Source organism: Manacus candei, unplaced genomic scaffold (assembly GCF_025592945.1).
Source record: "Manacus candei isolate 608988 ecotype Guabito, Panama unplaced genomic scaffold, ASM2559294v1 h1tg000050l, whole genome shotgun sequence".
In the NCBI taxonomy this organism is placed as follows: Eukaryota; Metazoa; Chordata; class Aves; order Passeriformes; family Pipridae; genus Manacus; species Manacus candei.
This window is the reverse complement of record NW_026138098.1, coordinates 7,310,886-7,327,877: the sequence shown is the minus strand read 5'-3', so window position 1 is coordinate 7,327,877 and position 16,992 is coordinate 7,310,886. Positions and strand designations below refer to the sequence as shown.

Genomic DNA, 16,992 nt, shown 5'->3' with positions numbered 1-16,992 from the left:
GTATTAGGGCTATATGAATAAAAGTAATCTAGAAATAGCATTATAGAAACATGTGATTTCCAAAAAGAATTTGCTCAGTGTATGCATTTCTTTACTGTCCCTAAGGGAGCAGGAGGATCCAAGTGCCAGAACAGGGTGAGGATTGGAGCTGGCTGGCTGGAACCAGCAGCAGTGTTCTGTAATCCCTTCTTGAGGCTGGAGAGCAAACTAACAGCCTCTGCCCATCTGAGAGCTATTTGCTGTGCTCCAGAGCACACAGGTTGTGTGAGGGCCGGACAGGAGATGATGGGAATTGTCCCAGAGCCCCTGAGCAGCCCCCCTGCACTGAACCGCGTGGGCAGGCTGAGCGCCAAGGCCTCGGCCTGTGTTCCTGACAGCTCTGCCTGGCAGGGGCCAAGAAAGCTCAGGGAGATGTCTTCCCTCCAGGAGGCTGATTTCCACCCTTTTCTGGCAGGAAAGCAACAGAGGCTGAGCACATCCTTCTGTGACACTGAGGTGTGTCAGCGTGCTGCCTCTTCCCGCTGCCTCTGTGTGGGATGGGGAGCACTGGGATTGGGAGTGTTGGGATGGGGAGCATCACCCGCAGCAGTGTGTGCCAGGAAGGGGGGCCCTCACCTGAGGCATTCTGTGTGCCCTGAAAGAACCATGGCCCACTCCACAGTCTTTTCTCCCACCTTGAAGGAACAGTTTCCAAGGAGTACAAGGGAGCTGACCCCTCAAACAGTTTTTATGTGGGCTCCAAGAGCGCCATCACAGAGGCTGAACTCAGGATCTACTCCTACCAGAGGGCTGTCTCATGTACTGTGTATTTCTCAACCTCTACCAGAAAGTGCTATTTAACTGTTAGTGTTTATTTGTCCCACTGAAAGGGCAAGTTACACAAGAGTGTGGAAAGTCAGCCACAAAGGAAACAACAAAAGCCAGCAGAAGCCAGATGAAACATGACTTTGCAGAAAGGTCCACATGGGTAATACACCTTGTTCTTCCAGAGGAAGACATCATGAAGGAAAACGGTAGTTTTCAAGGATTTTATTGGCATACTCTTAACCAATTAAAGAAAAAAAAAATCTATTCCATGATTGTTGAGAATAACATCAGACTGTATAGGTCAAAAATTGACTGACATCACTCTGGACAGGCACTATTGAGACACACAGAGAAGCTGTTGTGCCTTTAAGCTTATGGTACATTGCAACACAGTAAATGAAAAGCCACTATTATGAGGGGATGTTTATGTCAGTATCTGAAACAAACCTTCTTTTTACTAGGATAATACTGTCTTAAATTGTTAACTGTTGATCAGATAAACAACATGTGATAAAGATCCTATAATCTCTTTTCATACAATTGGTTTTAACCCCTTAACGGCTTTGCATATTTAAATATTCCACATTAATGAGCCTTGTGAAAGCTCATAAGAGCTGTAAATGACAACCTAACAGAGTTCTTGTGTAAACAGTAATGCAATAACTGAGGATTACATCTTAAATAATGTGGAGATTAGAGGCTAAAATTTTCTCAAGAGATAAGGTCTCAGTCACTACCAGAACTTGAATCCCACTCCCCTCCCACGCTTTTGGCCTCTGTGTGAGAAGGAACAAATTTGATCTCCCTGGTCAGGCTGCAGATTTCAGAAATGTTTCACACAGTGAAGGACATGAGGAACCTCTCTGGCCATGCGGTACCAAAGGTTCCCCATTTCACAGAGGTGACACTTGCAAGGTGTTCTCCCAGTGGCCCTTCAGTCCTTCAGCAGGAGAACGGTCCCACAATCACCTCATTCCCTGTTTATTTGAACTCCTACAGCCTACCCTCCAGCTAAGAAAATCCCCAATTACTAAGTGTCTACATTAGGGTAAAACAGCACATACAGTTCACACTGAGTGTAACCAAAGAGCCTGGAGGGGGGGTACAACTGCTCCTGAGCCCCCCTGCTCTCTGACAGTGGTTGGAGCCCTTTTACCTGACCTTGGAACACCTGAGGGAGAAACAGTGGAATTCAAAATGTTAGCTCCTCCTTCCAGCTGCTGCTTCATTCACAGGAGGAAGAGAAAATCTTTAAAGGTCTCCACTGAACAGACGCTGCATGACTGCACAAAGGGCCAGGAAGCTTTTCAGAATTTTTAAAAAACAATCCTTTCCTTGGAGAAGGAGCAACCTAAATGTTATAGCAATTATTACAGTTGATTTCAGATTCCTGGGCTGCTATTTTGCATATTTTGCTTTGAAGTGTCAAATTCTCATCTCAAATTGGGACTGGGAAAAATGATACATTATGGGAAATTCTATTCTGAGAAAGGTAAAATTGCTGTCTGTATTACTAATACTAATAAAGATAGATTTGTGGCTACAGCATGTGGATTGAAAAATCAGCATTTCCTTTAATAACACAAAAATCATAAAATGCAATGAAGACCTGCATTGAACACAAATTTTTTAGAAATTACCACTGTGTGAGTCCTCCTCAGAGGGGCCAGGGAACAGAATCTGCTGGCCTGTTTCTCACCTCTTTGCTACAGAAACAACAAAGGAAGAACCATGAAGGAGGTAAAAGTAACGAGCAGCACATGCTTATTCCCTGGTGCTGAGCAGTTCAGGGTGTATTTTCTGAACCTTCTTAAAATGAATACTGATATCTATGCTAATTTGCAGGGAAATAGGGACTTTCGGACCAGATCCATTTGCCTGTGAAGCAGTGTTAGTGCTGAGAGGGCTGAAGAAGCTGGAAGAAAGAGAAACAAATCTGTCTGCTGAGGAGCTGTGCATGTCTGTATGTGCAGGCCTGCACTGTGAGGTACAATCCAACAACGTTCTGGACACCTTTATCCCAACAGCTCCATGGCAGAGATCCCATAAAGAACCAAACACGGGAGGACTTAAATTTTTCTTGCAAGGGCCAATCCAATAATTGGCTGTAGAGTAAGCATTCAACTGTAGAAATAGGCATTTTTGTCATTTTTATGTATGTTTCAGTGGGATGGAATCAAGCAGAAATAATATAAAAGTGGATTTATTGAGTGATAATTACATACTGAGGAATGTGTTAAAGAAAAGGAAAGAAACGGGACAGGCAGGGACCTGAGAGCTACAAAGTACACCGAAGTTAGCAGGAGGTTGCAGTGTTAGAAGAATTTCATTCAACTACTAAACAGAGTTGAAAAATTCGGTCTGGCAAGAGAATTTGTTCTGGTATGTGCTTTCTTTAAAAAAAACCTGAATTAGAGGATTTCTTTGACTAAAGACTGCACATTTTATTTACTCCTTGTCAAGCCACCAGGTTTATTTCCCTTAAACTTTACTAATATCTTATTTTATTTAGAACCCCTTGAAAATCAAGAATGAATAAAGTTTGTAATGTGTCAAAAAGCTACTCTATCCCTGATAAAAGTATGTCTTTCTGTTCTACACTGCACCATCAAGGTATAATGTCCCACCACAAATGAGTTTTACACACTTTAGGCATCACAGCTTGTCCATTCACCCTGAGGCTGTCCCGTTTACCACTGGTCAGTGCTCAGAAGGTGCCACTGCAAACTTCACAGTAATGACAGAGCTTTTCTCCCAGCAACACTAAATGTGCATCCAAATCTAAATAAAAATAAGGTTGCTCTTTTTTAACAAAATATCGATCTTGGTTCCTTAGTGCACTTTTCTATGACTTTTGAGAAAAAATACTTTCAGGTATCAGGTAATCTGTTAGAGGAATTTTTTACATGTTTTAACATAGGTGCACACACATCCAGAGATTTTGTGCATTCAGTTCATCAACTCTCACTGTATTTCTAACTCTAACCCAAGAACAAAACTCGCCATTGCAACAAGAGTCGCTGATAGAGGCACATCTGATCCCGTTCCTTGATTTTCAGATAGATACCAAATTCTTTCTCCCCAATTTTGTTTTTGATAAGCAAGCAAAATATCATTCTTTAATACACGGTGGGTTTGGTTTTTTTTAAATCCCTTCTAGATGTCCATTTATGATAATGAAAATAGGTATACACATGATATTGATATACTGCACATATACAGAGTGCAAGCCTTTCCTTCCCCCTCTCTCCTTTTCTTTTATACCAGTGCATAATTCATCCATAGATGTTAAAATTTTGTATCACAGTAACACCCAGGAATAAACTGAAATGTAAAAAGAATGCCTTTTTTGCAGTTCTTCTAAAATGACATAATTCTAAAAAAAGGTATTTTACGGCATCTACTCAGGTGATATTTTACCTCCATTAAGCTGATGAGTTTCTATGCTAGATATAAGCAAAAACCCAATCAATAGGTGGCTTTACTTAAGTACTCATTACAGACTTACACTATGCATTACAATATTCCATTCAATTATTAAAATTACACCTGCTTTGATAACTTTGAAGTCCAGATGTTATTACTGGTTGGTTATATGTGCGTTTTTCTAGCCCCAGCCCCTGCTGTACCATGAGCATCCTTGCCCTGACTGAGAACAGTTGCTTGCCAACGCTTAAAGGTGGAGTGTTGAATGAAGTGCCTCCCGTATTCCAACTCCAGCAACTCCCCATGTTACAGGTGGCAAAACCCTGGCCATGTCAAAAAGTTTGGCAAATACATCTTGGTCTGTTTGTTAATGAGCACATCATCCAGCAGAGATGAACCTGCCTCCCTCAGACAGATGAGCAGTTACACTCAGGCAGGCTGCAGCAGATACCCAAATCTGGCATCAGCATCTTATCAACTGGGAGCCGTTGGCCAGGCCATTTTTCCATGTGCCCAAAGTCTCAGTCTCTGGACCTGCCAACCTGGGGGAAGCTGCCAGTCCCTGCAGATAACTCTGGCTGCTTTGTCGGGAGCTCACAGGTACCCACACACCCCTGATGAAAGATGTTCGCGCTCCAGGAGCTTTCTTTGCTCATTCAGAGTCTGGGGACGGTGCCTGAACCACACACTCGGAGCTGCCGTGTGCTCTCAGGATCCCCTGCCCCACGGGCACATCCCTGGCAGTCGGAAGCGCTGGGACTGTTCCTATGCCAGCAGGTGATGGATAGATGGATGGATGGATGGATGGATGGATGGATGGCAGGTGTGGGCGCTGGGGACGGGCGCTGCTGGCACCGCTGTCACCCGCCGTCACTGCAGCTGAGGGCACAGCTGCCACCCACAGCCACGGCGACAGCCACGGCCGTGGGCCCAGCTTACAGACCGCGGCATTAATTAGCTTAATGATGCTCTGCCCTACTAGAAAGCACAAGATAATTGTATTTAATTTGTGTATGTTTTAATTACGGCCCTGCAGTGCCAAGTTTGATGAACGCATCGTCTTTTCCGTTCTGCTCTGTCACCGTGTTTGTATTAATTTGCATCTGGAGCAGGAGGGGCTGCTCAGCCCTGCTCAAAGAGACCCTGTTAGTTTTCACAGTGTCATCCTTCACACGGTGACGCTGGGTGGGACCTCTGCCTGCTGATAGCAGTGTCATCCCTTCCTGTGGCCACAAATTAAAAGCAGGTTGACCACATGCTCCAAGACCCTCTGGGGCCCCAAAGGAGGCAGCCGGAGAACAATCCATTCACTCATCTCTCCCCTTATCTGTGATGGAAGTAGAAACAATTGCATCATTTAATTTACTACTGAAACGAGGATATGGCTCATTGGCCCCTCGTTGTTTTGAAGATAGATTTAATTAACCTCCTATGAATCTTGCCAATAACTGTGGCAGCATCAGGATGGAACGGAAGATGTCAAAAAATCAGCTGCAGGGCTGGGTAATGAGCACTTTTCTAGCTTGCTCTGCTGAGGGGACTCATGGCTACAGAGCTTGGCCCCAGCAGAAAGCTGAGGAGCAGACTGAGTTAATACACTACTGACTGACCTCTGGGAATCCGCGCTCAGGTTTGCTTTAGACTACTGAGAAAAAGAGAGGTAATTGAATAATTCCTAATAGCCACATATATCTTTAATGCAGAAGCCATTTGCAATCACTGGAAAATAAATAATTGCAATTAACTACACTGTTAAGTAAATATACAGTCCCTTGGGGAAGCAATCTGCATGCTTTTATAAGTCTGGCTACAATATGAAACTCATCACAATGTCTATGAGAGTAATTTATAATGAACATTTAGCAGGTGCCTCAGATGTTTTGTTGCCATTTACATTCATTAATAAAACTCTCCTTACTAGACCTGAAATTGTATGCATTTTAATTTAACAAATCTTTATTACACTTTCATTTTACACAGGATTTTTTCCCCAGCATTTCTTTGAGCTTGTAAAGAACATTAAAATCTCTATGAGATGAAGGTATTTTCAATGAACTGTTTGAGAAGATAAAACCAATCCAGGATCTTCTGTGCTTTTCTAACTGGAATGAAAATATGATCTGAAGCTTGTAAGTTTTATTTATTTATTTATTTCATGATGTGCAGGTTTATCTCAGAAATAAAGCACTGTGGTTTTTCTTTTACAATGATGGATTAGTATCACTTTACTGCAGGAAGAAGGGAATCGTATTACAGTTTTAAACTACCAGCCACTATGGAGCAGGACCTACAGGAGCTTTTACCACTTGGCCAAGAATTAAATGGATGTACCTGAGATCCTAAATGGACACGTGTAGACACCTGCACATCATCACTGCCCAGAAAAAGTAACAGTGTCTGGTGTGGTTTGGGATAGAGAAGCACAGTTGCATATGCCCACAACTACATACACGTACTCTTTGTGCTATGTTAGTACTTTTAATGCAATCACACTTTACTCGTTTCTCCTGACTACTCACTTGTCAAAGGAGAAAAGTCAGAATTTAAAAAAAGAAATTACTTCTGTGTTTGTAACAATAAGAACATGCGATTCTAACATGCCCTTTTCCTGATGTATTCAAAGTATCTTCTGCAAATACTACTTAGATAAACACACACACACAGAGGCAAATATATGCACCTGACAAGACAGCCAGGTGGTTGGGGATGGCTCTGGTACTGCAAGAGTCTCTCCTGACAGGTGACCTGTTTTGTCCAGGGAAGCCCACCTGTAACAATGAGGAGGTAATCAAGTATCCACATCCACTTGACCCCCTCACTGGGAGTCAGCCTTCCAGATCAGTGCTAATTCCCTAATTAACTATTAATCTTTTTAATGACAATTACTAATGGGTCAGTTGTTGGTTGGAGATCCTCGTTAGTGTCCAAAGCATGGGATGAAATAAGTTCAACTTAAAATATTTCTTCAGATTTGAGTAAGATCTAAATCAATTAATCTGACATGAAAAGCTGTTCATCAGCTTTTACTTTGAACAAGAGATGTTTGTTCAAAAGAGAGCGAGACGTGTCTCACAGAAGGAGGTTTTGCGGACACACATCGTGGCAGTGACAGGATTGTTCCTCCAAATTCTGCTAGCCCAAGTTTGCTGAGTAAAGGGATACAATACCACCACTGGCTTTTTCAGAACGAAAGACCACGTTGTGCCAAGACTGTGTGATCAAATGGAAATTATGTGATTCACTGTAGCCATCAGCAATACAGTGGGAGCTAAAAAGTCACGCCAGAATGAAGTCATTCCTATTTTACTGGATAATATAAAATCACATGGTCAGAGGTGGCAGAGAGGCACAGTGCAAGTGAATGATGGAGCCAGATATGCAACTTCTTATGAGCAGTTATTACCTTTTAAAAAACATTTAATCAGCAATTTCAGTCATGGCTTACCAAAGGGCTGCTTGGCAGAAATCTAGAAAGGAAATATCCTGGTTAAATGTAACTCATGGAACAGACAGGGTGGGTGGACAAGGTGAATTCTGAGTTTTAAGAGAAGAACTGCCGGAGCAGGTCAGGAACTGACACAGCAAACGCACTCAAAGATCCACCGGAGCCACTTCAGCAACAGCACCTGGCATTGCCCATGTGCCGGTAACAACCCTCCCCAATTACTCCAGCAACAGGAAACCAGATTTTCCTAGCAAGGAAATCAATGTGACTTAAGATTAAGGTTCCCATAAATGTTCAATAAACTATATATTAATGATTTATTGCCTATTAATTATTAATTAATAAGCGTGACATTTTTGACATGTGATTTAGGACACTGCACTTCGGGATCTGGACTCCACATTTTGAACAGCTCTCGGATTCTGCCTTTATACGGCATAACTGGGAAATCCTTTAGAAATACACTTTATTCTTAGTGTTTGCTCTAAGCACAGTCTGCATTTCCACAATGTATTTCCACACCTATTGCTCGTAGTATCTCAGTGTCCAAGTGTTGAGGACACTGTGGTCTCAAGAGGGAATTCAAAAGGTCAGCAAGGAAACTAGAGATAAATTTAGTAATATACACAAAGATGACAGGTCCATGGATTAACCCTTAAGACCCCCAGTATTAACTACACTGCTGAACAGTCCAGAGAGTGGTTAATACCCATTTGCACAGGCACATGTTCAAATGTCAGAAGGGACTGGGATGTCCTTTGGAGCACGAGGTTCCCAGCTGAGCACGGGCTCACACTTGGGCGCGTTGGGGACATGAGCACCTCTGGCCATTCTTGCTCCTGCTCTGCCACTGCAGCTGTGCCAGGCCCTGGCCTGATCTGGGGAAATGGCACAGCCAAGTCACACCATTGACAAACCACGCTGTGAAGGGATTTGGGACTGGATCGTACATCCCTTACACACAACTAGACCATCAGGTCCCATCTAGTACAATTCCAATTAGAGATGGCCTGTAGCCCTGCCCTTCCAAGCTATACTTTAGGAAGTGAGCTGTCTCCCAGGAGCTGAACAGTGCTGTGCAGTGACTGCTGACTCCCTCAGGACTGTCCCAGTGCCCAGAGCTGTCCAAGGCATGGTGCTGTACAGTCACTTCTGTGGAGCAAACTGCACGGGACAACCACTTCTTGAAGCTTTTGGATCTGTGACATACAAATTTATAAACTGCACCAAGTGCAGAACACTACAAAACAAACTTAATGTGACTTTACCTGTGCATGTGTAAATTATTCATGGAAGTTTCTAGATCACCTTTAATTATGCTTAAATAATGTTGCAGAATAGCTGCGTGAAGTTCTGCTTAATGGAGTATGCTGCTTCTCCAAAAGATCAAAAGAAAATCTGTATTACTCTACTGCTTTGTGCACTCACACAAGCACACACTTTAGCTAGGAAGAATATGGAAATTAATTCATCTCCCAATTACACCTTGTGTACTCAAATGCAGCAACATTACCCAGCAGGGGTAAAACATTCCCAAGATGCAGAGTTCTGTGTCAGGGTAAGAACCCCCTGTGCTCAGTTGTGCAGCTCGCTCAGTTTGCATCCTCTGGGGTCGGTGACAGTATTTTGTTTGATGTGGTTCATTCTGAAACTCACAGATATAAATGCAGAAATCTTAATCTATTGGTACCAAAGCAAGCACCCTCTGCAGTTTCAGTCCTGCAGACTGCTGGCAGTGAGTGAGTCAGGAAAAACTTGAAGCACCCTTCATCAGTACTGGGTGCAGGAGATAACTCTGCTGCAGAGTGACTGACAGGTGTTCTCAGACAGGAACATCCTTAGGAATAACATCACACCACTACTGAGGAAAAAGCAGGCATAATAGTTCAAAACCAAGTGATCTCTGAACATGAATGATAACCATGGCAGCTGCAGCATAGCAGAGCAGGATTTAGCCCTTAACATATGCAGTATGAAGCTGTATATTCTGAATTAGTGACTTGACTTTTGTTTCAATTATGCTTTAAGCTTGTTGGTTAAATGACTGTACTGTATCAAGGAGTCCAAGAAGGAAGTTATTAGTTCCATATGCAGTGCTGTAAAGTCAAGCTCCCGTTTTTCAATAGATGAAGGACTAATCACCATGTAAGGAAGGAGAAAGGTACCACCCCTGGATGGGGGGAGCCTACATTTGACACACAGGACACTTATTTCCCACTGTTTGATTTACAAAATTACAACTTTTGGCTTAAAAGATACATTCCTGCCTGCAAGGACACCAAAAAGACACCTCAGTACTTGTGAGAATTAAAGTGTGAAAACCAGGAGATTAAACTGGTTTTCAAGTTGAGTATTATTTCTGACCCCATGTTACCCGGAGCTGAGCTTCAGCAGTCAAGTCAAGGGGATCTCAGCTCATAATGAAAAAGGTTTAGTTCATTCTTTTTTAATACAAATGTCCCAGTCACCTTCCACACTGAGATGCTACTGGCACTGATGGCTGCCTGTACTTTGAAGTGTGAAGTTCTACCATGGACATTTAGGAAATGCCTCTTATTTTTTCCCCAGAGCAGAAATGTAACCCAGTGCTTCTTCTGCTTGCAGGAACTGCACTGTGAGCTCTAGGGAGATGGCAAAAGTCACAATTAGTTACTTGTCAGATGTTCCTGTTAAAAGTAGTCTCGACAAAGTCTGATGTCAATATTATCATTACTTTGTTAAGTCATGTTTAGCTTTCCACAGGAAAAAATATTTGAGAAATCAAACCTGGTAGTGTCTACAACAGAAGAAAAAGAGAAGTCCTACCTCAACTACTGCTTTGGCATCCAGTCTAAAGTTGAAATCTCCAAAGACAAAATACGAAACTTTCTCAAACCGCTGATCTATAATTCTGGAAAAAAAATGAAAACAGAACAAACCTGTCATTCTTTACATACATGCAAGGATGCACAAAAACATATATGTTGTCTTTAAGCACAGTCTCAGAAATAATTATTGGAACCATCAAAACTACGAGTTTACACTGGACCAATACATTAAGTCTATTTTTCAGTTGTTTTGCTTTGCTTAGGCAATTCCATCACCAGTCCCTGCACAACAGTGCATTTGGTTTCCCCTTCCTGCCTGACAGAGCAGACTGGGGGAAAGCACGTTTGCAGCAGTTTCTACAAATCACACAGAAGCAGCATTTGGACATCATGGAAATCCTGAGAGCATCATGGAAGTCCTCCACACCTTGGAAAGCTTAAGGATACAGTTTTGGGCTGGGCATCTAAGAATCAGGAGCCCCGAATTAGCGGTGGGTTCAGAGTATGTTTGAGTTTGCTGATGTCTAAGTAACGTTTACCAGTGTCTGTGAGTACTCTAAGAGCCACATGAGGAGTGATGTGGTAGGGCTAAACATCCATCATCCCACAGAGCATCCCTGGTTCCCAGTTCAGCTACAGTTCCCTGGAGACAGTTCTCTGTGCTGTGCATAGCAGACTACTGAGGCTGTAGCTAACACCTAAGAGGTATCAGTTCACTCCAGCTGTGCAGTGAAGATTAACTTTTTCCTCAAGCCTTTGCTCAGTCCTGCCCAGAGAGACACAGCATTACTGTCCATCTTTCAAATCCAGTTATTAAAAACTCTCATTATATTATTAGCTGTTCTGTTGTTAACAACAGTTGCCTGGCAGTCCCAACAATTGCAATTTTACAGCTTCTGGGGATCTTGGCACTTGGAATCCACTGAGTCATGCTTATTTTCAAACCAGGAATCAATACAATTCATCTCCTATCAGTGGCTGAGAAAGATACAAAACACCCAAAATTCAACTGCCACAGCCACAAAGAATTTACACAGACAAAATATACAAACCCCCACCCTGGTACCCTGGGTGTGCAAGGTGTGAGAACTAAGGAACAAATGCAGGCAATAAGCTGTGAACATTCTGGGATACATGAACATGTAAGTGTTACAGTGCCAGAAAGCCCAGGTGAGCCTGGGGCAGGGCACACACAGGCAGGTGCAGGGTTATCCAGTAGTGCTGGGCAGGAGGCTCCCCAGCACACACTGCCCGAAGAGGAGGCACTGTACAAGTCCTGATGCATTACATCCATTTAGAGTTCTCAAAGCTTTAAAGATACAGCATTGGATCTGCAGTGAGATACTGCTGCTCCTTTGAAAACATCTCAGCTTTTGTCAACAGTAATCTATTACGTAAGGAGTATTATTCCATGGAAAACATAGTGTGCATTGGGCCTAAGACAGTGATCATTTGAAGAAAATCTTTTGCAAAGACTTTTTCTGGTATGAAAATCTCCAGTCCTCCATTCAGCTGACAGATTATTGCAGGCACTGTTAATAAATACTGCCCACTGTCAGCTCCCAGGGAGTTCTGAGACAAACCTGTCACTCCTGACCTGCACGAAACATTAGTTTGATTAGTGCCCTCATGGCACACTGAAGGAAAATAAGAACTTAAAACTTAAACCATTTACAGTGTCACAGTTTGCTAACACTATCACAGCAAAACTGGATCCACATTTAAACATCAGAACAACTGATTTTGCTTTACCAACTGTCCTGATTCATATTTCAGCTTTGACTCTGCTCATTGCCATTTACTGCTGACAGAGGAATGACAGATATTGCAGGAATGACATCAAGGTCCATTGAAGGCCTCTTAAAACAAATTGGGATTATGAGAGCCATGCCTGTGATTGCATTATGCAAAGACATATTTTCCAAATAAACAGACCATTCCAAAAATAGCCCACGAAAATGCCTCCAAACTGATGAACAAACCAGCTGATTAGTCTGCTTCTGACCAATTAATTAAAACTCAGTCATTTTGTAGTCCTGCACATTACCTGATTTAAACATGACTTGCGTACAAATCAATGCCAGCTTTACAACTGATAATTTTATCCAGTTTCTCTCCTTGTAGCTTGTCTTGTTGGACATTTCAGAAAGAGTGTCTCATGCCAGACTGAAGTAAGACTCCAAATGTTACTTCTCCACAATAATGCTCCAAGTGGTTTCTGACTCATCTCTTTTCACAGGTGGTGAAATTCAGGTGTACAGGAAAATTCCCAACAGTGACACAGCAAGGGATACACACAATTATGTACTTAGTAAGTGATCTGTGGTACCTAACAATGAAATATCCTTTAAATGACTCAACTCAATACAGGTATGTAACCTACTGTCCTTGTCTTGGAACTTACTATTAGTTCAAGAGTTCCCAAATCTCAGACCTCTTTCTGCAGTTTGGGACTGTTGAGACGAAACACTCCCTGGTGCCTACAGCTGCCCTGAATCAATGGCACAAGAATTTGGAGTCTGACTCTCCTAGAGATGGCAATAAGGAAGAGTACAGCAATATCCTGGCACTTAGGGGACTGGCACAGAGGGAACTGGGACAGAAATGGGGCCAGTCTGGCCAGGGACACACAGGGCAGGTGTCACGACTGGGGTGAGAGCTAAATAAAAGTGCTCTGTTCCTCATGTTTCTGTGTTCTGAGCCACAACATGCCTAGTTCAGCACGTGTACAGGCACAGAGAACTCAGAAGACCATGGTTTTTTAACAAGAATGAGTGTTTGCAGATGAGCAAGGAAGGCTTCCACATCAATGTTACTCTCCTTTGCTATTTGTTTCTATAAAAATACCCTTCCTTTAACCATGAATCAACTAGTCCTTCAAAAATGTTGCCCTGAATCACTCAATGGAGTGATAAATCTGAATCACATAAAAAGTAAGCAGCCAATCCATGTCACCAGCATAAATCCTATGGTTTTAGTGGGAGGACCCAGTGCCATTTCCTTTAACAACTTTTACCAGAGCATCACAAAGGGATGACTGAAGGCTGTGTTCCTGCACAACATTAAATAGCTTATGACACAACAGGTGATTCAGTTAAAGATTTCATGACTGTACAGAAGCCACAAATATTTCCCTCCCACAACTCTATGTGCCAGTACACACAACAGATCATTGATGCCTTCGCTGGCCGTGCTGCTTGTTGTGACCTGTGCAGGGCGACCAGGAGGGACAGGCATTGAGGGTGGATCCAAAGCTGAATGCAAATGAAACTGAAAACTTTTCCAACAGATGACAGCCCAGAAAGAGAAGTCTGCATCTTGAAAAGGTTGGAAGAACATGTTCATTCTTCGCAATCTTTGCCCTTGTTCAAGAAAGAATCGCTTATGGGAAATGAGTTCGTTTGCACTCAGAACATACCACAGAAAGATCTTTTACTTCTGTGCATTTTGGAAATCAATATAACAAATTCAATCTGGCAAATCAGCAACACCAGGAAGAAAGCATGTTCCTCCCGCCTGGGCTTACTGATGTCTCTGGTAAACCTTAGAGTGTACAACTATAAACACCACAGATGATTTCTCTTCTGCCAGTTCCGCAAACACAGAACTTGTAACTGCACAAGGAGTTCTCGGTAACCGGTAAGATTCTTCACACCTGGAACACATTATCTTAATTATTTTGCATTTTCAAATCATTTCTACATTTTTAAGTGATAGCTCTACCCTGAATGTCTTCTAGACTAGTTGGGTTTGTCTGTCTCTTTTCACATTTTGTTGTATTTTGAGAAGAGGCAGACGAGTTGAATGGAAGAGCTGAAGAGCTTTTTAGCTATAACAGGGCAGTAAGAGAAGGAAACACTCGAGCAATTGTAACTTCAAGTACAGTTTACAGTCCAAGGTAGTCACATGCTGAAATGTTTTGATAAGTCAAATCCATGGTTCACACTTTTTTTAAGAAGTAAACTCGACTGTCACCTCTAAGAGTGCAAATTAATGCTAAATTACTATAGCAATTTCTTTGTTGCAAAATAAAGACATATAATTCTTATTTCGGTCTAACAGCTGCAATTTGGCTCATGCTGGGCATCAGCAAGAGCTTTACAGGCCCAGAAAGAAGCTCCTGTGTCTGCACTGGAGATGTCCTTGCTCTGCTGTGTTGGTCAGACTTTGAGCAAACCCCCTCCCCACAGCAGAGCTTTTGGCATGGCACACCCTGACACCCTGTCCTGTGACAAAACCATCTGTTATTCTCAGGGCATCAGGAGAATTCTGAGAAACCTTCAACCTCCCTGAGCTGTGCCACTCAGCAGCTTCATCCTGGGCTGACCAGCCTGGCTGGGATGGGAGCACAGATGACCGAGGAAGAGGTCACACAAATGCCACGGTGGAAGCACGTGCTTAGCATCTGCTCTGGAGCCTGGGTACCCCAAATTACTCTACACACCTCTCAGCCCGGATGGCAGTGTCAGGTACGTGACTGTGAGGGGATGTTTTCTCAAAGACACTTAGGAAATGCCACATCCCTACCAAGACTAAAACAAGGAAGAGGCAGAGATCCCTCTTCTCCTCAATACAATCTGGGGAATCTGGGTCTATTTATTAATTTCAATTGCTGCAGAGAACAGAAATCAGTGCAATCCTAAAACGAACAATTCTGTGTTACTGGAATCACTGAAATCCTTTTGTAATTTACTTTATTTTGAAGTAAATCATTAAAGTAGTTTACAATTAAAGTTACTTCATGAAAGGCACCTCTTCTACAAACACCGTATGGTGCACTGCATATACACTTCAAAGCACTGAAATTCAGCCAGAAAATAACAGGACAATCAGAAACATGACTGACTTCCCCTTGCTTTCATACTTCTCCCCCTCCCATACTGTGGCAAGAACGGAAAAGACACGGAAGTGGATAAATATCAGCAATTTGGTCATGGAAGAGAGCAGCTGAACATGATTCAGTGTGACAGGAGGCACTGTGATTTGGCTAAACCATTTCTCAGGGCACTTTGTAAGGAGGATCAGCAGCATTATTCTTTTAATAGCCATGTCTAATGCAATAGCCAGCTGGGTTTTGTCTCAGACCAAGGTATCAGCATCAGGTCAGAAGGTAACATTCTGTTTACACGATTATTTCCTAAAGCACTTATCTTCTCCTCGGTGTGAAAGTTGACTTTTCTGTTTGTAAGGAGGCCTAAAGAATTGAGGGAATGGGAAAAATTAGCTACACTGAGCTGGAGCTGAATGGCATTAGGTGGGAGGTCTGAGAAAGGCTGTGGCGGCGCTCAGCAGGACACCTTATTAGCCGCGTCACCGCAGTTCATTCAGGCAAGCCATACCAGTGTCACCAGCATTCCCACACAAAGACAAAGTTCTTCACACAGTCTATAAACATGCCTCCCTGGCCAATTCATCCTAACTTGACACCACTGAAAAGAGGGCCTTGAGGGTTTTGGGTTTTTTAAACACAACAATAACATAACAAAACAAAACAAAAACCGTGCAGCTCTGCCAAGCAGGCTGAATGGGGGAGAAGGAGGGACACTGTCACATTTCTTGGGAAGGAACAATCCAGGGGTCAAGCCATATTTTATTCAGTGAGCAAATTTTTATAATAACTAAATGTGTTTAAGCCAAATACCAGCTAATATGAGCCCTTACATCTTCCTTCTGGGGTAAGATGCCATCTCTCCACGATCTCTTTTTTCTGCACATTAGCCACACATGGGAGTTTCAGGCACAAAAGCTTTTACAAAGGACACAGAATAGAAACTTTAGAAAGGACAGGTTGGAAGGGACCTTAGCATGTGACTGCCTGTATAAAATGTCCTCTCCTAAGGAAAGTAATATGAAGATCACAAATAGCATGCAGAGATGAGAGGACAGCTCACTCTGGTTGTGGCCATTGTTTCTCTGGTGAATCTGCTCACCTTGTTTATTGCTGAGCTGAGTAGAGCTTGGAACCACAGGTTCTGTGTGGAGCTGAGCCAGCAGAAGCAGCACTGGGGTCCATCCCTGCAGGGACTGCACAACCCTCTCGCACTGGGTAAAGCGTTCAGGGAACACGTGGGGCCACTCACACACTCGATGTCAGAGCCTGGGCCCCTGGCCCCATCCATGCAGGAGTCACAGTGCCAAAGACATCATCAACTCACCTTTCTTGGCCAGTGAGGGTCTTACCCCAACGGGGAATGTTTGAAAAGGGGGAAAAGAAAAAAAAAAGGCAGAAAGTGACTTGGCCATCCCATTGGCGGGAGCCAAGAGCTGCTCTGGAGGCGGCAGGTGACCTACGGATAAGAAGGTTACACACACCTTCTTTTCCACCAACCTGCAATGCCAGAGGTAGTAACAGCTCCTGCAGTGACTTCTGGTGGAATGTCACGGAACGACAACAATAAAACCTGTCTTCTGCCACAGCCATGTCTAGGAACTGAAGACCAAGAGGATGAAAATACTAGGTTTTGGCTTACACCAAAGGGGGGTTGTTCAGATTTCTGCTGTTCCTAT

The 16,992-nt window shown here is 43.0% G+C and overlaps 1 protein-coding gene across 2 annotated transcripts in view; it reads right to left on the bottom strand.

The window, feature by feature from the left end:
* INPP5A (inositol polyphosphate-5-phosphatase A) overlaps positions 1 to 16,992 on the bottom strand; it is a 184,192-nt gene that overhangs the window by 46,691 nt on the left and 120,509 nt on the right. For both annotated transcript variants that reach the window (XM_051801198.1, XM_051801199.1), the window contains exon 9: positions 10,484 to 10,568. In XM_051801198.1, the coding sequence (XP_051657158.1) occupies positions 10,484 to 10,568 (85 nt within the window). The remainder of the gene's footprint in view (positions 1 to 10,483; positions 10,569 to 16,992) is intronic.